The sequence below is a fragment of the Leptodactylus fuscus genome, unplaced genomic scaffold (genome assembly GCF_031893055.1).
Source record: "Leptodactylus fuscus isolate aLepFus1 unplaced genomic scaffold, aLepFus1.hap2 HAP2_SCAFFOLD_84, whole genome shotgun sequence".
NCBI lineage: Eukaryota > Metazoa > Chordata > Amphibia > Anura > Leptodactylidae > Leptodactylus > Leptodactylus fuscus.
The window spans coordinates 156,996-182,904 of record NW_027440882.1 but is presented as its reverse complement, the minus strand read 5'-3'; the positions used below and the strand labels follow the sequence as shown (position 1 = coordinate 182,904).

The 25,909-nt window shown below is 49.7% G+C and overlaps 2 protein-coding genes across 6 annotated transcripts in view; one reads left to right on the top strand and one right to left on the bottom strand.

Moving 5' to 3' along the window:
• PTPRO (protein tyrosine phosphatase receptor type O) overlaps positions 1-4,567 on the top strand; it is a 121,805-nt gene extending 117,238 nt beyond the window's left edge. For both annotated transcript variants that reach the window (XM_075262056.1, XM_075262055.1), the window contains 2 exons: positions 3,009-3,128; positions 4,407-4,567. In XM_075262056.1, the coding sequence (XP_075118157.1) occupies positions 3,009-3,113 (105 nt within the window). In that variant the 3' untranslated portion in view covers positions 3,114-3,128; positions 4,407-4,567. The remainder of the gene's footprint in view (positions 1-3,008; positions 3,129-4,406) is intronic.
• A 4,343-nt stretch (positions 4,568-8,910) lies between these two features.
• Positions 8,911-25,909, bottom strand: part of EPS8 (EGFR pathway substrate 8, signaling adaptor) — a 100,665-nt gene continuing 83,666 nt past the window's right edge. For 2 of the 4 annotated variants that reach the window (XM_075262050.1, XM_075262053.1), the window contains 6 exons: positions 23,138-23,173; positions 22,239-22,262; positions 14,060-14,270; positions 12,001-12,181; positions 11,069-11,198; positions 8,911-9,179 (listed from right to left, as the gene is read on the bottom strand). In XM_075262050.1, coding sequence (XP_075118151.1) covers positions 9,066-9,179; positions 11,069-11,198; positions 12,001-12,181; positions 14,060-14,270; positions 22,239-22,262; positions 23,138-23,173 — 696 coding nt within the window. In that variant the 3' untranslated portion in view covers positions 8,911-9,065. The remainder of the gene's footprint in view (positions 9,180-11,068; positions 11,199-12,000; positions 12,182-14,059; positions 14,271-22,238; positions 22,263-23,137; positions 23,174-25,909) is intronic. The other 2 variants (XM_075262051.1, XM_075262052.1) reach the window with 2 other exon arrangements.

The window sequence follows — 25,909 nt, the reverse complement described above, 5'->3', positions numbered from 1 at the left end:
TCATATTGTACATGTGCGTTATAATACCACACAGCTGGTCACTGCACATTGTAAGAACTCTTGCGCTTATACCATCAGGTCCCCCTGCTTTGTTCGCTCTAATGTTCTTCATTTCCTTACACACTTGAGACTCCTGCAGGATCAGATAGTCAGATTGCAGTTGACCGCAGGTCGGTGGGGGTTGGGTCTTGGTGTGTGAGGGGAGGGCGGTTGGCTGACATGCTGGTGGAGGGAGCATTTGCTTGGAGTCGAATCTATTGAAGAATAGATTAAGCTCGTTAAGCCACTTCCTGTCCCCTACTGTTCGGTGCCTTGTCTTATATATATATATATACATACATACACCACTATACACACAGTATATATATATATATATATATATATACATACACCACCATACACACAGTATATATATATACATACACCACTATACACACAGTGTATATATATATATATATATACATACACCACCATACACACAGTATATATATATATATATATATATATATACATACATACATACATACTGTGTGTATAGTGGTGTATGTATTGCTATACTGTGTGTATAGTGGTGTATGTATATATATACTGTGTGTATAGTGGTGTGTGTATAGTGGTGTGTGTATATATACTGTGTGTATAGTGGTGTATGTATATATATATATACTGTGGTGTATGTATGTATATATACTGTGTGTATTGTGGTGTATGTATATATACTGTGTGTATAGTGGTGTGTGTATATATACTGTGTGTATAGTGGTGTATGTATATATACTGTGTGTATAGTGGTGTATGTATTGCTATACTGTGTGTATAGTGGTGTGTGTGTATATATACTGTGTGTATAGTGGTGTATGTATATATACTGTGTGTATAGTGGTGTATGTATATATACTGTGTGTATAGTGGTAAAGGGAAAATGTTTGTTTTGGTACCGTGTTAGCCAGTGGTTATAAAATATAAAAAACAAAAAAAACTTTGCAAGTCTTCAGTAGGTGATCCCTTTTTTAATGGCTGACTCATAATGATGACAGAATATGACGTTTCGAAGCTTCCTCTGAGCTTCTTCTTCAGATATAACTAAAAACCCTCTGTAGAGGCTGCATATTTATAACTGGGCACAGGGCTAGAGTTACAGGAGGGGGGAAGAGGCTTATTACTATATACTTATCACAACAAACAATCAATTGCCAGATCCCCCAGTTCTTATCTTAATGGCTGTCTTAATGATTTGTATAAAAAGACATAAACCCACGTGAGATGTTCATTCCATTGTCCAACGTCTGGAATAGGGTCATGGCCTTGTACTCATAAATCAGTCGCTGTTTCCTTGATTTAAAGTTCCCTTTTAAGATCAAGATTTTCATGTCATTGGTGATGCTGTGGTGTTCCTGGCAAAAATGATTTTACACACTAGATATTACACACTGGTCACCATACTGGGGGGATTAGGAGTATCACACACTAGATATTATGCAAGTCTTTAGTAGGTGATACCTTTTTTAATGGCTAACTCATAATGATGACAGAATATGACGTTTCGAAGCTTTCCTCTGAGCTTCTTCTTCAGATATAACTAAAAAACACTTTCTAGAGGCTGCATATTTATGTACAACAGGACACAGGGGTAGGATTACAGGAGGGGGGAAGAGGCTTATTACTATATACTTATAACAACAAACAATCAATTGCCAGATCCCCCAGTTCTTATCTTAATGGCTGTCTTAATGATGTGTATAAAAAGACATAAACCCACGTGAGATGTTCATCCCATTGTCCAACGTCTGGAATAGGGTCATGGCCTTGTACTCTAAATCAAGGAAACAGCGACTGATTTATAAGTTCCCTTTTAAGATCAAGATTTTCATGTCATTGGTGATATTATGATCTTCCTGGCAGAATGTTTTGGCACGGGAAGATCAGTTCTCTGTTGTTTGATTGTATGGCGATGTGAATTAATTCTCATTCTGAGTTGCTGTCCGGTCTCTCCAACATACAGATTATCAGTGGGACACTTGGTACACATTATTACATACACTACATGCGGGGTGTTACAGGTGACCGTACCTGGGGTCTTATATTCCCTGTTAGTTTGGGATCTCTATCCTGTCAGGGGTCAGTATGTGCGGGCAGGTTTTGCTCCTCTTCTCTCCACATGGGAATGTTCCTGTGTTAGTTGGAGGTGACAGTGAGCTGCTGACAATCACCATATTCCTGAGGTTTGGTGTCTGCAGCACAGGAGAGGGGGGTCTGGAGATCTGGATATTAGATGGTGGTCTTTTTGCAGTTGTATCTATCTATCTATCTATCTATCTATCTATCTATCTATCTATCTATCTATCTATCTATCTATCTCCTATCTATCTATCTCCTATCTATCTATCTCCTATCTATCTATCTCCTATCTATCTATCTCCTATCTATCTATCTCCTATCTATCTATCTCCTATCTATCTATCTCCTATCTATCTATCTCCTATCTATCTATCTCCTATCTATCTATCTATCTATCTATCTATCTATCTATCTATCTCCTATCTATCTATCTCCTATCTATCTCCTATCTATCTATCTCCTATCTATCTATCTCCTATCTATCTATCTCCTATCTATCTATCTCCTATCTATCTATCTATCTATCTATCTATCTATCTATCTATCTCCTATCTATCTATCTCCTATCTATCTATCTATCTATCTCCTATCTATCTATCTCCTATCTATCTATCTATCTATCTATCTCCTATCTATCTATCTATCTATCTATCTATCTATCTATCTATCTATCTATCTCTCCACATCTGTTTCTTATCTTCTTTCTAAGTCTGTTGATCTGATCCCTTGCCTCTCCCTATATCTCGGACTGCAGACAGTATTCAGTTTGTCTATACAGTGTTTCACTATGGCCACATATACGCTGCCCTTCCCCCTGTATATGTGACGCCCCCTCCCCATATGACCCCCAGGTCGGGCTCCAGTAACCGACTTGTATAATTGCACTTTAGGAACAGTTCGTCTTTCTTCATCATTGTGTTCAGCTAATGTGGAAGAAGAAGAAGCAGCAGTTCCGGATCAGTGATGTCATCTATGAGAACGTCCATAAATCCTAGAGCCGATTCTTACTGGTGAGTGAAGGGTTAATCTATCTATCTATCTCCTATCTATCTATCTATCTCCTATCTATCTATCTATCTATCTATCTATCTATCTATCTATCTATCTATCAGAGGAGACGGATATTCTCCCTATAGAGACAACCAGAGAACCTGTCATTGGTAAAAACACTCGGATATCTCTGCTTTACCTGCCACATCCTAGTCACTATCTGAGAAAATCCTCAGGGGCGTGTCCAAAGATGAAAGAGGGGGAGAGTGTCCACAGAGGAAAGGGGGGGAGAGTGTCCACAGAGGAAAGGGGGGGAGAGTGTCCACAGAGGAAAGTTATCAAAGTGGGATCTCCATGAGCTTAGAGGTGCCTCAATTATGGAAAGCTTAAAGGGATTCTACCATTAAACTACCTTTTTTTTTCTAATGAACACGTCGGAATAGCCTTAAGAAAGGCTATTGGTTTCCTACCTTTAGATGTGGTCTCTGCCGCGCAGTTCTGTAGAAATACCGGTTTTAACCAGTATGCAAATGAGCTCTCCGCAGCAATGAGGGCGGGCCCCAGCGCTGAAAGGCCGATGAGCACATCCCCATTGCTGCCCAGAGCTCTTTCCTGTGCCGACTCCTTCTTCTTCAGCAACTCCGCCTCTTCTGGCTTCTCTTACTCTTGTAGTTTGATACAGGAGCATAGAGAGGCCACCCCAAAATGGCCGCCGGCCAGCTCCTGTATTGAACTGCAAGAGCGGCTACCCCAAAATGGTGTCTAAATGAGAGAGGTTAGTCTCTCTTTATAGAGTAAGGCCTAGTTCACATCTGTGTTCGGTAATCTGTTCGGGTTCACATGGAGACGCCCTCCATTGGAATACCAAACGCATTGGCATGTGGTGAGCTTATGAAAGCACACGGACCCCATATAGACTATAATGGGGCCCGTACGCTTTCCGCGCAGAACATGCAGACAGAAACTTACGTCATGATGTACGCTCCTGTCCGCATGACTCGTGCGGAGTCCGCGCAGAAAGCACACGGACCCCATTTTAGTCTATACGGGGCCATTATAGTCTATGGGGTCCATGTGCTTCCACTGCTCACTGCTTGTCAATGTGTTCAGGAAGGGGCCCCATGCGGACTGCTCGAATGGATTAATGAACGCAGATGTGAACTAGGCCTAAGGCTGTTTATGGAGAGGGGTCTTCATGAGGAGATGTCTTCAGGGAGGGTTTGCACCCATGTACCTCATTTTTAGATTCCCATGATGGATGACGTGGACCATATGACACTTTTGCATTCTTCCTGCAGTCGAGAGCCGAGCAATCACCGCCTCCAGTTTTTGGACTACTCTCATTGGTTGTGCAGAAACTAAAGCCACTACCCTGTGGTCAAGCCCTGCAAAGAGCTGGCCTTGAATCTGGCGCGTCTTCTGGATCTTTTCTTCATGAACCTTTTCAGTATGGACCAAATAAAATCGATACCAAGGGAGAAGAGAACAGAGCTGGGAGGAGGAGGTGGCGGAGCAGGTGCAACGTTACAAGCCTCAGTCTTTCTATGGATTAGACCTCATTTTCCTTCCACAAGTTGCGAGGACACTGGGCTGTGCGGTCGCTCCATACCGAGTCTTCAGGCTCCTGGTCGAGGTTTCTCTAACTTGTATCCTGAGTGTAGAGACTTTGTCCCACAGTTGTATGTAACTTGTGAAGCACAATGTCCATGTTGTGTCCCAGGCTGGAGAGTGTGGAAGGCGCAGTAAGGAGCCCTGGCATCTCCGAGACCTCACCCTTGTGTGTATTCAGTTTCCTTTGTGCTATGTGAGTTTGACACGGGTAGGATCGGTTATGGGGCCTATGCATCTGTGTACCGGGGCAGGAACAATGTAACGAGAAATTGCACATACAATAAAATAATGAAGAGAACATTCTGTGTCATCTGATGTCCTCATTCAGAGCGACTCCCAGGACCCCCAGTGATACTGACCCCCAATGTCCTCATTCAGAGCGACTCCCAGGACCCCCAGTGACACTGACCCCCAATGTCCTCATTCAGAGCGACTCCCAGGACCCCCAGTGACACTGACCCCCAATGTCCTCATTCAGAGCGACTCCCAGGACCCCCAGTGACACTGACCCCCAATGTCCTCATTCAGAGCGACTCCCAGGACCCCCAGTGACACTGACCCCCAATGTCCTCATTCAGAGCGACTCCCAGGACCCCCAGTGACACTGACCCCCAATGTCCTCATTCAGAGCGACTCCCAGGACCCCCAGTGACACTGACCCCCAATGTCCTCATTCAGAGCGACTCCCAGGACCCCCAGTGACACTGACCCCCAATGTCCTCATTCAGAGCGACTCCCAGGACCCCCAGTGACACTGACCCCCAATGTCCTCATTCAGAGCGACTCCCAGGACCCCCAGTGACACTGACCCCCAATGTCCTCATTCAGAGCGACTCCCAGGACCCCCAGTGACACTGACCCCCAATGTCCTCATTCAGAGCGACTCCCAGGACCCCCAGTGACACTGACCCCCAATGTCCTCATTCAGAGCGACTCCCAGGACCCCCAGTGACACTGACCCCAATGTCCTCATTCAGAGCGACTCCCAGCACCCCCAGTGACACTGACCCCCAATGTCCTCATTCAGAGCGACTCCCAGGACCCCCAGTCATACTGACCCCATGTCCTCAGAGTGACTCCCAGCACCCCCAGTCATACTGACATCCTACACGGTTGGACTGCTTAATATGGAAACACATTTGTACCGACACCCGCAGAGTTGAAATCTTTAGCAGAAATTCGGAAGGTTTTCCTGTAGAAAAACTTGTTGCATTATAAAGGCCTGTAAAGCCAGAGCCATCCAGGTCAGTAGGGGCCCCTCCCTCCAGTGTGTTCCTGCTGGAATTGCAGTAAGTCTTCCATCCAGGTGACCTGTTTTAGTTGCAGCATGTGGAGTAGACTTCCTGTAGGTGGTTCCATTTTGCCCCACAGATGTTAATGAAACTCACCCAGTGGCGTAACTGACCCAGAACCATAGGGGGCCCAGCAGCAGCCACTACCACTGCGTTGTCGTGTTTTTTTCAAATAGGCAGTGACCGGCTGCAGCGGTGTTTTTTTTTACGTTTGTAACCCCCCTGGGTCTCCGATTATTGTACTCTAGGGTCTGAAAAGACTCCCCCCTCCCCCCATTCTCATCCAGAGTATAATAATTATTCATGGGTGTCCACTATGGGGGATAATACTGTGTGCAGGGGCCGCTATGGGACATAATACTGTGTGCAGAGGCCACTATGGGGTATAATACTGTGTGCGGGGGCCACTATGGGGGATAATACTGTGTGCGGGGGACACTATGGGACATAATACTGTGTGCGGGGGCCACTATGGGACATAATACTGTGTGCGGGGGCCACTATGGGGGATAATACTGTGTGCAGGGGCCACTATGGGGGATAATACTGTGTGCGGGGGCCACTATGGGGGATAATACTGTGTGCGGGGGACACTATGGGACATAATACTGTGTGCGGGGGCCACTATGGGGGATAATACTGTGTGCAGGGGCCACTATGGGGGATAATACTGTGTGCGGGGGACACTATGGGACATAATACTGTGTGCGGGGGCCACTATGGGACATAATACTGTGTGCGGGGGCCACTATGGGGGATAATACTGTGTGTAGGGGCCACTATGGGGTATAATACTGTGTGCGGGGGCCACTATGGGACATAATACTGTGTGCGGGGGCCACTATGGGACATAATACTGTGTGCGGGGGCCACTATGGGACATAATACTGTGTGCGGGGGCCACTATGGGGGATAATACTGTGTGCGGGGGCCACTATGGGGGATAATACTGTGTGCGGGGGACACTATGGGACATAATACTGTGTGCGGGGGCCACTATGGGACATAATACTGTGTGCGGGGGCCACTATGGGACATAATACTGTGTGCGGGGGCCACTATGGGGGATAATACTGTGTGCGGGGGCCACTATGGGGGATAATACTGTGTGCGGGGGCCACTATGGGACATAATACTGTGTGCGGGGGCCACTATGGGGGATAATACTGTGTGCGGGGGCCACTATGGGGGATAATACTGTGTGCGGGGGCCACTATGGGGGATAATACTGTGTGCAGGGGCCACTATGGGGTATAATACTGTGTGCGGGGGACACTATGGGGGATAATACTGTGTGCCGGGGCCACTATGGGGGATAATACTGTGTGTACAGGGTACATTATAGGGCATAATAGTGTGTGTGTGGGGAATGTCGGTTGGGGTCTTCGGCGTCAGTCGGTGCCCCATGTCAAAAGTTCGAGGGCCACAGGGCCCCCGACATTCCTAGTTACACCACTGCACTTACCTCTCGTAGCTCCCGGGACAATTTACCTCTTTTCTGAGCTCTGGCACCTGCACACATGACCTTGTAAATGCTTCAGCAAGGAAAGGGTGGGGGGTCTGGGGGCTATAAGCGTTAAGTGCTGTTGCAGTGTGTAAGCATCTCCCGCTCCCCTCATTTTGGATCATGCTGGCCCTTGCAACAACTATGTAACACCTCAATATTGGACCCCATAACAATATGCACTGAGCACAATATTTTTTGATGGGCTGCCCAGGAGACATCAGGCTTAGGATTTTAGGGTTACATTTAGATCTCAATCCTTTCGCTCCAACATTCAGAGCAGCCCCATGTTCACCTCCTCACAGGCCCCTCTATAGAGCTCCTCTCTGTCCACACCAGTCTATATATCCGCAGCCCCTCTATAGAGCTCCTCTCTGTCCACACCAGTCTATATATCCGCAGCCCATCTATAGAGCTCCTCTCTGTCCACACCAGACTATATATCCGCAGCCCCTCTATAGAGCTCCTCTCTGTCCACACCAGACTATATATCCGCAGCCCCTCTATAGAGCTCCTCTCTGTCCACACCAGTCTATATATCCGCAGCCCCTCTATAGAGCTCCTCTCTGTCCACACCAGTCTATATATCCGCAGCCCCTCTATAGAGCTCCTCTCTGTCCACACCAGACTATATATCCGCAGCCCCTCTATAGAGCTCCTCTCTGTCCACACCAGTCTATATATCCGCAGCCCCTCTACAGAGCTCCTCTCTGTCCACACCAGACTATATATCCGCAGCCCCTCTATAGAGCTCCTCTCTGTCCACACCAGTCTATATATCCGCAGCCCCTCTACAGAGCTCCTCTCTGTCCACACCAGTCTATATATCCGCAGCCCCTCTACAGAGGGGCTGCTATATATATATATATATATATATATATATATATATAGCTCCTCAGCCCCTCCATCCGCTTCCTCTCCTCACAGGTCCCTGTATTGAGCTCCTCTCTGTCCACGCGCACCCGTTTCCACCATCGTCTTCACATCCAGCCCTTTCTACACCTCACAAGTCTCACACAATGACTCGACATAAGACATGAAGAGAAGCTCGGTAAAAACACTTTACTCAAAAACCTCAGAAAAATAATTTCTATATTTATCATTTACTCAATAACCAACTAAACTTTTATTCATAGAAGACAAATATACAAGAAACCTGAACCCGGCTCCAGGCGTGCGGACATGAGCCATGGACGATGGAGAACATCTAATACTGCGGCGATAGACACGATAGGGGCAGAGCCAGCCACGTGCAGAAACTATTCATCATTGCCTGTACAAGTCACTCAGCCCCCCCCCCACCATAGGGCAGAATGCTCCCCCCCACCACCATAGGGCAGAATGCTCCCCCCCACCACCATAGGGCAGAATGCTCCCCCCCACCACCATAGGGCAGAATGCTCCCCCTACCATCTCCTCCACCAGCAGACAAGCTCAGGGGTCTCACTTTCAATGCTGTGATTGTATGATCAGCCTGGAGAATCAAACAAGGTAAAGTGACCGTGAGGCGAGTCCAGGAACGAGATTGGCAAATGATGGAAAAGACAAAGTCAGTGATTGTTTCCTTCATCAAAAGATTCCACCCCGGAGTCACTGGCCGCAGCGTTAATCTTCTCTTGCCGTTTTCTCATGACTTCCTGCAGCTCAGAACTTCCAGTCATTTTCTAGAAGAGAAAGGGAAGATAAGATTTGTACTTCAGATTAGTAACCAGCCAAGACATTCTGTGACCGGCCCTAGACGGCAGGGGCGACCACATCTGCGGCGGCTCTAGACGGCAGGGGCGACCACATCTGCGGCGGCTCTAGACGGCAGGGACGACCACATCTGCGGCGGCTCTAGACGGCAGGGGCGACCACATCTGCGGCGGCCCTAGACGGCAGGGGCGACCACATCTGCGGCGGCTCTAGACGGCAGGGGCGACCACATCTGCGGCGGCTCTAGACGGCAGGGGCGACCACATCTGCGGCGGCTCTAGACGGCAGGGACGACCACATCTGCGGCGGCTCTAGACGGCAGGGGCGACCACATCTGCGGCGGCCCTAGACGGCAGGGGCGACCACATCTGCGGCGGCCCTAGACGGCAGGGGCGACCACATCTGCGGCGGCCCTAGACGGCAGGGGCGACCACATCTGCGGCGGCCCTAGACGGCAGGGGCGACCACATCTGCGGCGGCCCTAGACGGCAGGGGCGACCACATCTGCGGCGGCCCTAGACGGCAGGGGCGACCACATCTGCGGCGGCCCTAGACGGCAGGGGCGACCACATCTGCGGCGGCTCTAGACGGAAGGCGCGACCACATCTGCGGCGGCCCTAGACGGCAGGGGCGACCACATCTGCGGCGGCTCTAGACGGCAGGGGCGACCACATCTGCGGCGGCCCTAGACGGCAGGGGCGACCACATCTGCGGCGGCCCTAGACGGCAGGGGCGACCACATCTGCGGCGGCCCTAGACGGCAGGGGCGACCACATCTGCGGCGGCCCTAGACGGCAGGGGCGACCACATCTGCGGCGGCCCTAGACGGCAGGGGCGACCACATCTGCGGCGGCCCTAGACGGCAGGGGCGACCACATCTGCGGCGGCCCTAGACGGCAGGGGCGACCACATCTGCGGCGGCCCTAGACGGCAGGGGCGACCACATCTGCGGCGGCCCTAGACGGCAGTGGCGACCACATCTGCGGCGGCTCTAGACGGCAGGGGCGACCACATCTGCCGCGGCTCTAGACGGCAGGGGCGACCACATCTGCGGCGGCTCTAGACGGCAGGGGCGACCACATCTGCGGCGGCTCTAGACGGCAGGGGCGACCACATCTGCGGCGGCTCTAGACGGCAGGGGCGACCACATCTGCGGCGGCCCTAGACGGCAGGGGCGACCACATCTGCGGCGGCTCTAGACGGAAGGCGCGACCACATCTGCGGCGGCTCTAGACGGAAGGCGCGACCACATCTGCGGAGGCTCTAGACGGAAGGCGCGACCACATCTGCGGCGGCTCTAGACGGAAGGCGCGACCACATCTGCGGAGGCTCTAGACGGAAGGCGCGACCACATCTGCGGCGGCTCTAGACGGCAGGGGCGACCACATCTGCGGCGGCTCTAGACGGCAGGGGCGACCACATCTGCGGCGGCCCTAGACGGCAGGGGCGACCACATCTGCGGCGGCCCTAGACGGCAGGGGCGACCACATCTGCGGCGGCCCTAGACGGCAGGGGCGACCACATCTGCGGCGGCCCTAGACGGCAGGGGCGACCACATCTGCGGCGGCCCTAGACGGCAGGGGCGACCACATCTGCGGCGGCCCTAGACGGCAGGGGCAGGCATCATGCACAGCTGTATCCGTATCAGGATGACTGAGTGCACTTGACGTATAGTCAGCACTTCCATAGCTGGGAGGATCTGAGCTCCTCATTGTGTTCACATCATTGTCTGTGACTATCTCATTTCCCCCAAAATTAAGGAATAACCCCCCCCCCCTCCCCCAACTCCCAGTGTAGCAACTGCGGTCAGTGAGGGCCCCTTGTGAGCCAGGGTCCACATTCTAGACACACACATTACCTCCAGAGTTGCTTTCTGCACCGTCACCTGGTTGTAGACCCTCGGCCCCTCTGGACAGACCGTCCTCAGCTCATCCTTTGTCAGAGAGAAGAGCTGCGCTCCGGTTAATACTCCAAGACAATCCACAGTTCTGTAGAGAACAGCAATGATGTGTAAAATAGTGCAATCCCCTGATGATAGAATAATTCACCCAATACCACCCCTCCCCCCAGGGATCGTAGCGAATACAAGTATAGTCCATGCCCAGGTGGTCTTAAAGCCCCTAAATATGAAAAGTCCCATTCACTACAGCAAGCGGAGATCCTGAGAAAGGTGAGAGAAAGTGACTGTACGTGCAGCCCCAGCCGTCAGCCTATGCAGTGTACAGGGCATCTACATAGGGGCGCTGGGAGAAGAGGGGGCATCTACATAGGGGTGCTGGGAGAAGAGGGGGCATCTACATAGGGGTGCTGGGAGAAGAGGGGGCATCTACATAGGGGCGCTGGGAGAAGAGGGGGCATCTACATAGGGGCGCTGGGAGAAGAGGGGGCATCTACATAGGGGTGCTGGGAGAAGAGGGGGCATCTACATAGGGGTACTGGGAGAAGAGGGGGCATCTACATAGGGGCGCTGGGAGAAGAGGGGGCATCTACATAGGGGTGCTGGGAGAAGAGGGGGCATCTACATAGGGGCGCTGGGAGAAGAGGGGGCATCTACATAGGGGTGCTGGGAGAAGAGGGGGCATCTACATGAGGGTGCTGGGAGAAGAGGGGGCATCTAGTGATATAAATGGAAACAACAAGGCCTGAACTTCTTTGATGCCCAGAGTCCCCCTTTATTCCCAGGGGCCTACATGGCTGTTATATCTACATGGGGGGGCTGGAAGAAGAGGGGGCATGTACAGTATTAAACATCGAAACCCCAAGTCCTCCGATTCCTCATGAGGGACCTACACGGAGCTGAAGCCCTTTGCGAGCAGCCAGGTCTTCACGTCCTCTGCACACGAGCTGTACGAGATATTCACCACTGGCACATTTTGACGCGGGACGGTGAATTTTTTCTGTGCTGCGTTACGTCCGATGGTCAGTCTATGAACTAACTCGTCCTGAACTTCTTCCATCTGAGACTTCCTCCCTAAAAGACAAGACACATTTCACAAAGTCTATAGCGCCTGATCTGCAGGAGAAACGAAGACGACAGGCCTTCAGTGGGCTCTAGGGGGGCAGTGTGATGGCAGCCAAACATCTAAGGACATAGACCTGGAGGGGACGGACCAGACCCCCCCAGACCACTCAGCCCCCCCAACACATACAGAGATTAAGAGATCTGTAAACCTCAGGTCTGGAGCCAGTGGTCTCATCTGTCACATCATCCAGAACCTTATCAGTGTTCTTATCCTGCTTTAGCTAGGCCACTGCCACACAATACAAGCCTAACCCTATACACAACCCTACTGGACCAGAAAATGGGGGGCATTGTGTAGGATTGATCGTATATCACACTGCAGCCTGGTCCTGCAGGATCTTTCATGGCCCTCAACCGATCTGCACGTTACATGGCTTCCCCCCTGATCTGCACGTTACATGGCTTCCCCCCTGATCTGCACGTTACATGGCTTCCCCCCTGATCTGCACGTTACATGGCCCGCCCTCTGATCCGCACGGTACATGGCTTCCCCCCTGATCCGCACGGTACATGGCCCTCCCTCCTGATCCGCACGGTACATGGCCCTCCTCCTTATCCGCACGGTATATGGCTTCCCCCCTGATCCGCACGGTACATGGCCCCCCCCCTCCTTATCCGCACGGTACATGTCCCCCCCCTCCTTATCCGCACGGTACATGGCCCCTCTCCTGATCCGCACGGTACATGGCCCCCCCTCCTGATCCACACAGTACATGGCCCCCCTCCTTATCCGCACGGTATATGGCTTCCCCCCTGATCCGCACGGTACATGGCTTCCCCCCTGATCCGCACGGTACATGGCCCCCCTCCTGATCCGCACGGTACATGGCCCCCCCTCCTTATCCGCACGGTACACGGCCCCCCTCCTGATCCGCACGGTACACGGCCCCCCCCCCCGATCTGCACGGAACATGGCTTCCCCCCTGATCCGCACGGTACATGGCCCTCCCTCCTGATCCGCACGGTACATGGCCCTCCCTCCTGATCTGCACGGTACATGGCTTTTCCCCTGATCTGCATGGTACATGGCCCCCCCCCTCCTGATCCGCACGGTATATGGCTTCCCCCCTTATCCGCACGGTACATGGTCCCCCCCTCCTGATCCGCACGGTATATGGCTTCCCCCCTTATCCGCACGGTACATGGCCCTCCCTCCTTATCCTCACGGTACATGGCCCCCCCCCTCCTTATCCGCACGGTACATGTCCCCCCCCTCCTTATCCGCACGGTACATGGCCCCCCTCCTGATCCGCACGGTACATGGCCCCCCCTCCTTATCCGCACGGTACATGGCCCTCCCTCCTTATCCGCACGGTACATGGCCCCCCCCTCCTTATCCGCACGGTACATGGCCCCCCCTCCTGATCCGCACGGTACATGGCCCCCCCCTCCTGATCCACACGGTACATGGCCCCCCCTCCTGATCCGCACGGTACATGGCCCCCCCCTCCTTATCCGCACGGTACATGGTTTCCCCCCTGATCCGCACGGTACATGGCCCCCCTCCTGATCCGCACGGTACATGGCCCCCCCTCCTTATCCGCACGGTACATGGCCCTCCCTCCTTATCCGCACGGTACATGGCCCCCCCCCTCCTTATCTGCACGGTACATGGCCCCCCCTCCTGATCCGCACGGTACATGGCCCCCCTCCTGATCCGCACGGTACATGGCCCCCCCTCCTGATCCGCACGGCACATGGCCCCCTCCTTATCCGCACGGTACATGGCCCCCCCCTCCTTATCCGCACGGTACACGGCCCTCAACCGATCCCTGCACCAAGTTATATTTATATAGTATAAACACAGCCACTCTTCTGAGGACTTACGATCAGACGTCTTGGACACTTGGGGGTCTCTTGCTCCGCTGCCCCCACTGTCACTAGAAGTGCTGCTTTGTCGGCTGACTAGATTTTCTGAAGGATAAGACTGTGATTTAGAGATGGAAACTCCTGGAGGAGCAGGAACAGGGGTTGGAGGGGGGCTGGGCGCGGTCACATTTGGCTCTGTGTGTCTTGCAATAAATTCAGATTTTTGTTTCTATGAAGAAAAAAAATTGGATGATATAGAGACAAGATACAGACAATAATATATACGGGCGCTATCTGTAGGTGTGTGTAGATATCTCACAGTGGTTATAGTGTGAATGTGTGTGAAGATACAGACACTTATCTAGAGACACTACACGGCTCTGAAGACAGTTGCAAGTTTCTCCTTGGAATCACAACATGGAAGTCCCATTTGGGAGAAGTGACGTCCTGAGGGATGAGTCTGCTCAGAAAAGATGTGACAAGATGACAGAAGCGATGTCTTTAGTAAATCAGTGACAAGCGGATGTTCTGACCCCACTGACATCGTCACTTCTCCCACCCTACTAAGCACATCTTCTCCCAACCAGAACATCTACCGAGGTCATCAAAATGTCTTACTAAGGTTATTGCAAAAGCTGCCACAAGTTTAGATACGCTTTAAGAACATCAAGTTATGCTAATGCCAATGACGACACTCAACCAAACCACAGTCTACAGGTAAAGAGAAGGAAGAACAAGGAGCCGCCGTGTAGTCCTAGTCTACAGGAAGCAAGACACAGAAGAAGGAAGAACAAGGAGCCACTGTGTAGTCCTAGTCTACAGGAAGCAAGACACAGAAGGAAGAACAAGGAGCCGCTGTGTAGTCCTAGTCTACAGGAAGCAAGACACAGAAGAAGGAAGAACAAGGAGCCACTGTGTAGTCCTAGTCTACAGGAAGCAAGACACAGAAGAAGGAAGAACAAGGAGCCGCTGTGTAGTCCTAGTCTACAGGAAGCAAGACACAGAAGAAGGAAGAACAAGGAGCCGCTGTGTAGTCCTAGTCTACAGGAAGCAAGACACAGAAGAAGGAAGAACAAGGAGCCGCTGTGTAGTCCTAGTCTACAGGAAGGAAGATACAGAAGAAGGAAGAACAAGGAGCCGCTGTGTAGTCCTAGTCTACAGGAAGGAAGGCACAGAAGAAGGAAGAACAAGGAGCCGCTGTGTAGTCCTAGTCTACAGGAAGGAAGACACAGAAGAAGGAAGAACAAGGAGCCGCTGTGTAGTCCTAGTCTATAGGAAGGAAGATACAGAAGAAGGAAGAACAAGGAGCCGCTGTGTAGTCCTAGTCTACAGGAAGCAAGACACAGAAGAAGGAAGAACAAGGAGCCACTGTGTAGTCCTAGTCTACAGGAAGCAAGACACAGAAGAAGGAAGAACAAGGAGCCGCTGTGTAGTCCTAGTCTACAGGAAGCAAGACACAGAAGAAGGAAGAACAAGGAGCCGCTGTGTAGTCCTAGTCTATAGGAAGGAAGATACAGAAGAAGGAAGAACAAGGAGCCGCCGTGTAGTCCTAGTCTACAGGAAGGAAGGCACAGAAGAAGGAAGAACAAGGAGCCGCTGTGTAGTCCTAGTCTACAGGAAGCAAGACACAGAAGAAGGAAGAACAAGGAGCCGCTGTGTAGTCCTAGTCTACAGGAAGCAAGACACAGAAGAAGGAAGAACAAGGAGCCGCTGTGTAGTCCTAGTCTACAGGAAGGAAGATACAGAAGAAGGAAGAACAAGGAGCCGCTGTGTAGTCCTAGTCTACAGGAAGGAAGGCACAGAAGAAGGAAGAACAAGGAGCCGCTGTGTAGTCCTAGTCTACAGGAAGGAAGACACAGAAGAAGGAAGAACAAGGAGCCGCTGTGTAGTCCTAGTCTATAGGAAGGAAGATACAGAAGAAGGAAGAACAAGGAGCCGCTGTGTAGTCCTAGTCTACAGGAAGGAAGATACAGAAGAAGGAAGAACAAGGAGCCGCTGTGTAGTCCTAGTCTACAGGAAGGAAGATACAGAAGGAAGAACAAGGAGCCGCTGTGTAGTCCTAGTCTACAGGAAGGAAGACACAGAAGGAAGAACAAGGAGCCGCTGTGTAGTCCTAGTCTACAGGAAGCAAGACACAGAAGAAGGAAGAACAAGGAGCCGCTGTGTAGTCCTAGTCTACAGGAAGGAAGACACAGAAGAAGGAAGAACAAGGAGCCGCTGTGTAGTCCTAGTCTACAGGAAGGAAGATACAGAAGGAAGAACAAGGAGCCGCTGTGTAGTCCTAGTCTACAGGAAGGAAGATACAGAAGAAGGAAGAACAAGGAGCCGCTGTGTAGTCCTAGTCTACAGGAAGCAAGACACAGAAGAAGGAAGAACAAGGAGCCGCTGTGTAGTCCTAGTCTACAGGAAGGAAGGCACAGAAGAAGGAAGAACAAGGAGCCGCTGTGTAGTCCTAGTCTACAGGAAGCAAGACACAGAAGAAGGAAGAACAAGGAGCCGCTGTGTAGTCCTAGTCTATAGGAAGGAAGACACAGAAGGAAGAACAAGGAGCCGCTGTGTAGTCCTAGTCTACAGGAAGCAAGACACAGAAGAAGGAAGAACAAGGAGCCGCTGTGTAGTCCTAGTCTACAGGAAGCAAGACACAGAAGAAGGAAGAACAAGGAGCCGCTGTGTAGTCCTAGTCTACAGGAAGCAAGACACAGAAGAAGGAAGAACAAGGAGCCGCTGTGTAGTCCTAGTCTACAGGAAGCAAGACACAGAAGAAGGAAGAACAAGGAGCCGCTGTGTAGTCCTAGTCTACAGGAAGGAAGATACAGAAGAAGGAAGAACAAGGAGCCACCGTGTAGTCCTAGTCTACAGGAAGGAAGATACAGAAGAAGGAAGAATAAGGAGCCGCTGTGTAGTCCTAGTCTACAGGAAGGAAGATACAGAAGGAAGAACAAGGAGCCGCCGTGTAGTCCTAGTCTACAGGAAGGAAGATACAGAAGGAAGAACAAGGAGCCGCTGTGTAGTCCTAGTCTACAGGAAGGAAGGCACAGAAGGAAGAACAAGGAGCCGCCGTGTAGTCCTAGTCTACAGGAAGGAAGGCACAGAAGAAGGAAGAACAAGGAGCCGCTGTGTAGTCCTAGTCTACAGGAAGGAAGATACAGAAGGAAGAACAAGGAGCCACCGTGTAGTCCTAGTCTACAGGAAGCAAGACACAGAAGAAGGAAGAACAAGGAGCCACCGTGTAGTCCTAGTCTACAGGAAGGAAGATACAGAAGAAGGAAGAACAAGGAGCCGCTGTGTAGTCCTAGTCTACAGGAAGGAAGATACAGAAGAAGGAAGAACAAGGAGCCGCTGTGTAGTCCTAGTCTACAGGAAGGAAGACACAGAAGAAGGAAGAACAAGGAGCCACCGTGTAGTCCTAGTCTACAGGAAGGAAGACACAGAAGAAGGAAGAACAAGGAGCCGCTGTGTAGTCCTAGTCTACAGGAAGGAAGATACAGAAGAAGGAAGAACAAGGAGCCGCTGTGTAGTCCTAGTCTACAGGAAGGAAGATACAGAAGAAGGAAGAAGAAGGAGCCGCTGTGTAGTCCTAGTCTATAGGAAGGAAGATACAGAAGAAGGAAGAACAAGGAGCCGCTGTGTAGTCCTAGTCTACAGGAAGGAAGATACAGAAGGAAGAACAAGGAGCCGCTGTGTAGTCCTAGTCTACAGGAAGGAAGATACAGAAGGAAGAACAAGGAGCCGCTGTGTAGTCCTAGTCTACAGGAAGGAAGATACAGAAGAAGGAAGAACAAGGAGCCACTGTGTAGTCCTAGTCTATAGGAAGGAAGACACAGAAGGAAGAACAAGGAGCCGCTGTGTAGTCCTAGTCTATAGGAAGGAAGACACAGAAGGAAGAACAAGGAGCCGCTGTGTAGTCCTAGTCTATAGGAAGGAAGACACAGAAGAAGGAAGAACAAGGAGCCGCCGTGTAGTCCTAGTCTACAGGAAGGAAGATACAGAAGGAAGAACAAGGAGCCGCTGTGTAGTCCTAGTCTACAGGAAGGAAGATACAGAAGAAGGAAGAACAAGGAGCCGCTGTGTAGTCCTAGTCTACAGGAAGGAAGACACAGAAGAAGGAAGAACAAGGAGCCACCGTGTAGTCCTAGTCTATAGGAAGGAAGACACAGAAGGAAGAACAAGGAGCCGCTGTGTAGTCCTAGTCTACAGGAAGCAAGACACAGAAGAAGGAAGAACAAGGAGCCACCGTGTAGTCCTAGTCTACAGGAAGGAAGATACAGAAGAAGGAAGAACAAGGAGCCACCGTGTAGTCCTAGTCTACAGGAAGGAAGATACAGAAGAAGGAAGAACAAGGAGCCGCTGTGTAGTCCTAGTCTACAGGAAGGAAGATACAGAAGGAAGAACAAGGAGCCACCGTGTAGTCCTAGTCTACAGGAAGGAAGATACAGAAGGAAGAACAAGGAGCCGCTGTGTAGTCCTAGTCTATAGGAAGGAACACACAGAAGGAAGAACAAGGAGCCACCGTGTAGTCCTAGTCTATAGGAAGGAAGACACAGAAGGAAGAACAAGGAGCCGCTGTGTAGTCCTAGTCTATAGGAAGGAAGACACAGAAGGAAGAACAAGGAGCCGCTGTGTAGTCCTAGTCTACAGGAAGGAAGATACAGAAGAAGGAAGAACAAGGAGCCACCGTGTAGTCCGAGTCTACAGGAAGGAAGACACAGAAGGAAGAACAAGGAGCCGCTGTGTAGTCCTAGTCTATAGGAAGGAAGATACAGAAGAAGGTAGAACAAGGAGCCGCTGTGTAGTCCTAGTCTACAGGAAGGAAGGCACAGAAGGAAGAACAAGGAGCCGCTGTGTAGTCCTAGTCTACAGGAAGCAAGACACAGAAGAAGGAAGAACAAGGAGCCGCTGTGTAGTCCTAGTCTACAGGAAGGAAGACACAGAAGAAGGAAGAACAAGGAGCCGCTGTGTAGTCCTAGTCTATAGGAAGGAAGACACAGAAGAAGGAAGAACAAGGAGCCACCGTGTAGTCCTAGTCTACAGGAAGGAAGGCACAGAAGGAAGAACAAGGAGCCGCTGTGTAGTCCTAGTCTATAGGAAGGAAGACACAGAAGAAGGAAGAACAAGGAGCCGCTGTGTAGTCCTAGTCTACAGGAAGGAAGATACAGAAGGAAGAACAAGGAGCCGCTGTGTAGTCCTAGTCTACAGGAAGGAAGACACAGAAGGAAGAACAAGGAGCCGCTGTGTAGTCCTAGTCTATAGGAAGGAAGACACAGAAGGAAGAATAAGGAGCCACCGTGTAGTCCTAGTCTACAGGAAGGAAGATACAGAAGAAGGAAGAACAAGGAGCCGCTGTGTAGTCCTAGTCTACAGGAAGGAAGATACAGAAGGAAGAACAAGGAGCCGCTGTGTAGTCCTAGTCTATAGGAAGGAAGACACAGAAGAAGGAAGAACAAGGAGCTGCTGTGTAGTCCTAGTCTATAGGAAGGAAGACACAGAAGGAAGAACAAGGAGCCGCTGTGTAGTCCTAGACTATAGGAAGGAAGACACAGAAGAAGGAAGAACAAGGAGCCGCTGTGTAGTCCTAGTCTATAGGAAGGAAGACACAGAAGGAAGAACAAGGAGCCGCTGTGTAGTCCTAGTCTACAGGAAGGAAGATACAGAAGAAGGAAGAACAAGGAGCCGCTGTGTAGTCCTAGTCTATAGGAAGGAAGACACAGAAGGAAGAACAAGGAGCCGCTGTGTAGTCCTAGTCTATAGGAAGGAAGACACAGAAGAAGGAAGAACAAGGAGCCGCTGTGTAGTCCTAGTCTATAGGAAGGAAGACACAGAAGGAAGAACAAGGAGCCGCTGTGTAGTCCTAGTCTATAGGAAGGAAGACACAGAAGGAAGAACAAGGAGCCGCTGTGTAGTCCTAGTCTATAGGAAGGAAGATACAGAAGAAGGTAGAACAAGGAGCCACCGTGTAGTCCTAGTCTATAGGAAGGAAGACACAGAAGAAGGAAGAACAAGGAGCCGCTGTGTAGTCCTAGTCTACAGGAAGGAAGACACAGAAGGAAGAACAAGGAGCCACCGTGTAGTCCTAGTCTACAGGAAGGAAGACACAGAAGAAGGAAGAACAAGGAGCCGCTGTGTAGTCCTAGTCTACAGGAAGGAAGACACAGAAGAAGGAAGAACAAGGAGCCGCTGTGTAGTCCTAGTCTACAGGAAGGAAGGCACAGAAGAAGGAAGAACAAGGAGCCACCGTGTAGTCCTAGTCTACAGGAAGGAAGACACAGAAGAAGGAAGAACAAGGAGCCACCGTGTAGTCCTAGTCTACAGGAAGGAAGGCACAGAAGGAAGAACAAGGAGCCGCCGTGTAGTCCTAGTCTATAGGAAGGAAGACACAGAAGAAGGAAGAACAAGGAGCCGCTGTGTAGTCCTAGTCTACAGGAAGGAAGATACAGAAGGAAGAACAAGGAGCCGCTGTGTAGTCCTAGTCTACAGGAAGGAAGATACAGAAGAAGGAAGAACAAGGAGCCGCTGTGTAGTCCTAGTCTACAGGAAGGAAGATACAGAAGGAAGAACAAGGAGCCACCGTGTAGTCCTAGTCTATAGGAAGGAAGACACAGAAGAAGGAAGAACAAGGAGCCGCTGCGTAGTCCTAGTCTATAGGAAGGAAGATACAGAGGAAGGAAGAACAAGGAGCCGCTGTGTAGTCAGAGTCTACAGGAAGGAAGATACAGAAGAAGGAAGAACAAGGAGCCGCTGTGTAGTCCTAGTCTACAGGAAGGAAGATACAGAAGGAAGAACAAGGAGCCGTTGTGTAGTCCTAGTCTATAGGAAGGAAGACACAGAAGAAGGAAGAACAAGGAGCCGCTGTGTAGTCCTAGTCTACAGGAAGGAAGATACAGAAGAAGGAAGAACAAGGAGCCGCTGTGTAGTCCGAGTCTACAGGAAGGAAGACACAGAAGGAAGAACAAGGAGCCGCTGTGTAGTCCTAGTCTATAGGAAAGAAGACACAGAAGAAGGAAGAACAAGGAGCCGCTGTGTAGTCCTAGTCTACAGGAAGGAAGACACAGAAGAAGGAAGAACAAGGAGCCGCTGTGTAGTCCTAGTCTACAGGAAGGAAGACACAGAAGGAAGAACAAGGAGCCGCCGTGTAGTCCTAGTCTATAGGAAGGAAGACACAGAAGAAGGAAGAACAAGGAGCCGCTGTGTAGTCCTAGTCTATAGGAAGAAAGACACAGAAGAAGGAAGAACAAGGAGCCGCTGTGTAGTCCGAGTCTACAGGAAGGAAGACACAGAAGGAAGAACAAGGAGCCGCCGTGTAGTCCTAGTCTATAGGAAGGAAGACACAGAAGAAGGAAGAACAAGGAGCCGCTGTGTAGTCCTAGTCTATAGGAAGAAAGACACAGAAGAAGGAAGAACAAGGAGCCGCTGTGTAGTCCGAGTCTACAGGAAGGAAGACACAGAAGAAGGAAGAACAAGGAGCCGCCGTGTAGTCCTAGTCTATAGGAAGGAAGACACAGAAGAAGGAAGAACAAGGAGCCGCTGTGTAGTCCGAGTCTACAGGAAGGAAGACACAGAAGGAAGAACAAGGAGCCGCTGTGTAGTCCTAGTCTATAGGAAGGAAGACACAGAAGAAGGAAGAACAAGGAGCCACTGTGTAGTCCGAGTCTACAGGAAGGAAGACACAGAAGAAGGAAGAACAAGGAGCCACTGTGTAGTCCTAGTCTACAGGAAGGAAGATACAGAAGGAAGAACAAGGAGCCGCCGTGTAGTCCTAGTCTATAGGAAGGAAGATACAGAAGAAGGAAGAACAAGGAGCCGCCGTGTAGTCCTAGTCTACAGGAAGGAAGATACAGAAGGAAGAACAAGGAGCCGCTGTGTAGTCCTAGTCTACAGGAAGGAAGATACAGAAGAAGGAAGAATAAGGAGCCGCTGTGTAGTCCGAGTCTACAGGAAGGAAGACACAGAAGGAAGAACAAGGAGCCGCCGTGTAGTCCTAGTCTATAGGAAGGAAGACACAGAAGGAAGAACAAGGAGCCGCTGTGTAGTCCTAGTCTATAGGAAGGAGGACATAGAAGAAGGAAGAACAAGGAGCCGCTGTGTAGTCCTAGTCTACAGGAAGGAAGGCACAGAAGAAGGAAGAACAAGGAGCCGCTGTGTAGTCCTAGTCTACAGGAAGGAAGGCACAGAAGAAGGAGGCACAAAAAGCCGCGGTTACCTCTGACAATTCTCCCAGTAATTGCTGCCGGCAAGGAGAGAGAATCCAGTTATGCAACTTATATAAGTAGAGGGAGACACGACACAGCAGATGCAAGGCAGGGACAGCAGGAAGCCTGCTCTAGGCCAAGGAGACATTCACACAATGGAACATTGACGCTCCTGGTCATGGGATCAATTTCTACACCTTTTAGTAATGTAGGAACCTGTGATGTTCATACAGACCCTAGACAACTGTTCTCCATACTGTGGCTCTCCAACTGCTATAAAACCAAAGCTTGTGCTGGAGCTGCCACAGACCTTGAACAACCTGGAAAAGAGACCAGCGCCCTAGACCCTGATCAACCAAAAGTTAAGGCCACGGCCCTAGACCTTGGTCACCCAGGAGTAGAGACCAGCGCCTTAGTCTTTGGTCACCCAGGAAACGCCTTAGACCATGGTCACCTCGGAGCAGACAGAAGACCTCTTGTCTTCAGGCTTTAGGTTTGAGAGTGACTCAATGGGTGGGGACTGCATGGTCCTGAGATTTGACCAGAATGGATGAGCTGTAGGCCTCTTACAAAGTCCATAATATTAAGCTCCATCCTCCTAAATGAAAGGCTCTTGGATACATCAACATAAATGATCTTTGGGATCAACAGAGGCTTTCCATTCCATACAAAGACAGATGCTTCTAAACTCTCCCCTTCAGGTGGTTAGGCCAGAGCCATCCAGTCCCTGTTCTGAGTATAGTCCTCATCTCAGCATTCATTGCTACTGAGGAACATTTGGGGAACTTATTGGCCTTCAGGACTATTTCGATCAGATCAAACAAAGCAGGAGAAGAAAAACCTAGTGACTAAAGAGCATGCAAAGCAGAAAGGCCGGGCCCAGCAGTCCACACACAAATAGCTGCCCTACCTTGAAGATCTCAAATTCCTTCTTTGGCATCAAAAGCTATTACCGAAGGACAAGTGAGGTCAGCCAATAGTCACCAATGGTTGAATAACAAACATACAGTCTGGATCAGATTCTAAAGATGTCTCTTAAGTGATCTACTATACACAGTCACTACCTAGGACCTCAGTGATCTACTATACACAGTCACTACCTATGAGCTCAGTGATCTACTATACACAGTCACTACCTATGAGCTCACTGATCTACTATACACAGTCACTTCCTATGAGCTCAGTGATCTACTATACACAGTCACTACCTATGAGCTCAGTGATTTACTATACACAGTCACTACCTAGGAGCTCACTGATCTACCATACACAGTCACTACCTAGGACCTCAGTGATCTACTATACACAGTCACTACCTAGGAGCTCAGTGATCTACTATACACAGTCACTTCCTATGAGCTCAGTGATCTACTATACACAGTCACTACCTATGAGCTCAGTGATCTACTATACACAGTAACTACCTATGGGCTTACTGATCTACTATACACAGTCACTACCTATGAGCTCAGTGATCTACTATACACAGTCACTTCCTATGAGCTCAGTGATCTACTATACACAGTCACTACCTAGGACCTCAGTGATCTACTATACACAGTCACTACCTAGGAGCTCAGTGATCTACTATACACAGTCACTTCCTATGAGCTCAGTGATCTACTATACACAGTCACTACCTATGAGCTCAGTGATCTACTATACACAGTAACTACCTATGGGCTTACTGATCTACTATACACAGTCACTACCTATGAGCTCAGTGATCTACTATACACAGTCACTTCCTATGAGCTCAGTGATCTACTATACACAGTCACTACCTAGGACCTCAGTGATCTACTATACACAGTAACTACCTATGAGCTCACTGATCTACTATACACAGTCACTACCTATGAGCTCAGTGATCTACTATACACAGTCACTACCTATGAGCTCACTGATCTACTATACACAGTCACTTCCTATGAGCTCAGTGATCTACTATACACAGTCACTACCTATGAGCTCAGTGATTTACTATACACAGTCACTACCTAGGAGCTCACTGATCTACCATACACAGTCACTACCTAGGACCTCAGTGATCTACTATACACAGTCACTACCTAGGAGCTCAGTGATCTACTATACACAGTCACTACCTAGGAGCTCAGTGATCTACTATACACAGTCACTTCCTATGAGCTCAGTGATCTACTATACACAGTCACTACCTATGAGCTCAGTGATCTACTATACACAGTAACTACCTATGGGCTTACTGATCTACTATAAACAGTCACTACCTAGGAGCTCAGTGATCTACTATACACAGTCACTTCCTATGGGCTTACTAATCTACTATACACAGTCACTACCTATGAGCTCAGTGATCTACTATACACAGTCACTACCTAGGAGCTCAGTGATCTACTATACACAGTCACTACCTATGAGCTCACTGATCTACTATACACAGTCACTACCTATGAGCTCAGTGATCTACTATACACAGTCACTTCCTATGGGCTTACTGATCTACTATACACAGTTACTACCTAGGAGCTCAGTGATCTACTATACACAGTCACTACCTATGAGCTCACTGATCTACTATACACAGTCACTACCTAGGAGCTCACTGATCTACCATACACAGTCACTACCTAGGACCTCAGTGATCTACTATACACAGTCACTACCTAGGAGCTCAGTGATCTACTATACACGGTCACTTCCTATGGGCTTACTGATCTACTATACACAGCCACTACCTAGGAGCTCAGTGATCTACTATACACAGTCACTACCTAGGAGCTCAGTGATCTACTATACACAGTCACTTCCTATGGGCTTACTGATCTACTATACACAGTCACTACCTATGAGCTCACTGATGTACTATACACAGTCACTACCTATGAGCTCAGTGATCTACTATACACAGTCACTACCTATGAGCTCAGTGATCTACTATACACAGTCACTACCAAAGAGCTCAGTGATCTACTATACACAGCCACTACCTATGGGCTCAGTGATCTACTATACACAGCCACTACCTATGAGCTCAGTGATCTACTATACACAGCCACTACCTATGGGCTCAGTGATCTACTATACACAGCCACTACCTATGAGCTCAGTGATCTACTATACACAGTCACTTCCTATGGGCTCAGTGATCTACTATACACAGTCACTACCTATGAGCTCAGTGATCTACTATACACAGTCACTACCTATGAGCTCAGTGATCTACTATACACAGTCACTTCCTATGGGCTTACTGATCTACTATACACAGTCACTACCAAGGAGCTCAGTGATCTACTATGCACAGCCACTACCTATGAGCTCAGTGATCTACTATACACAGTCACTACCTATGAGCTCAGTGATCTACTATACACAGTCACTACCTATGGGCTTACTGATCTACTATACACATTCACTACCTAGGACCTCAGTGATCTACTATACACAGTAACTACCTATGAGCTCAGTGATCTACTATACACAGTCACTACCTATGAGCTCAGTGATCTACTATACACAGTCACTACCTATGAGCTCAGTGATCTACTATACACAGTCACTACCTATGAGCTCAGTGATCTACTATACACAGTCACTACCTAGGAGCTCACTGATCTACCATACACAGTCACTACCTAGGACCTCAGTGATCTACTATACACAGTTACTACCTAGGAGCTCAGTGATCTACTATACA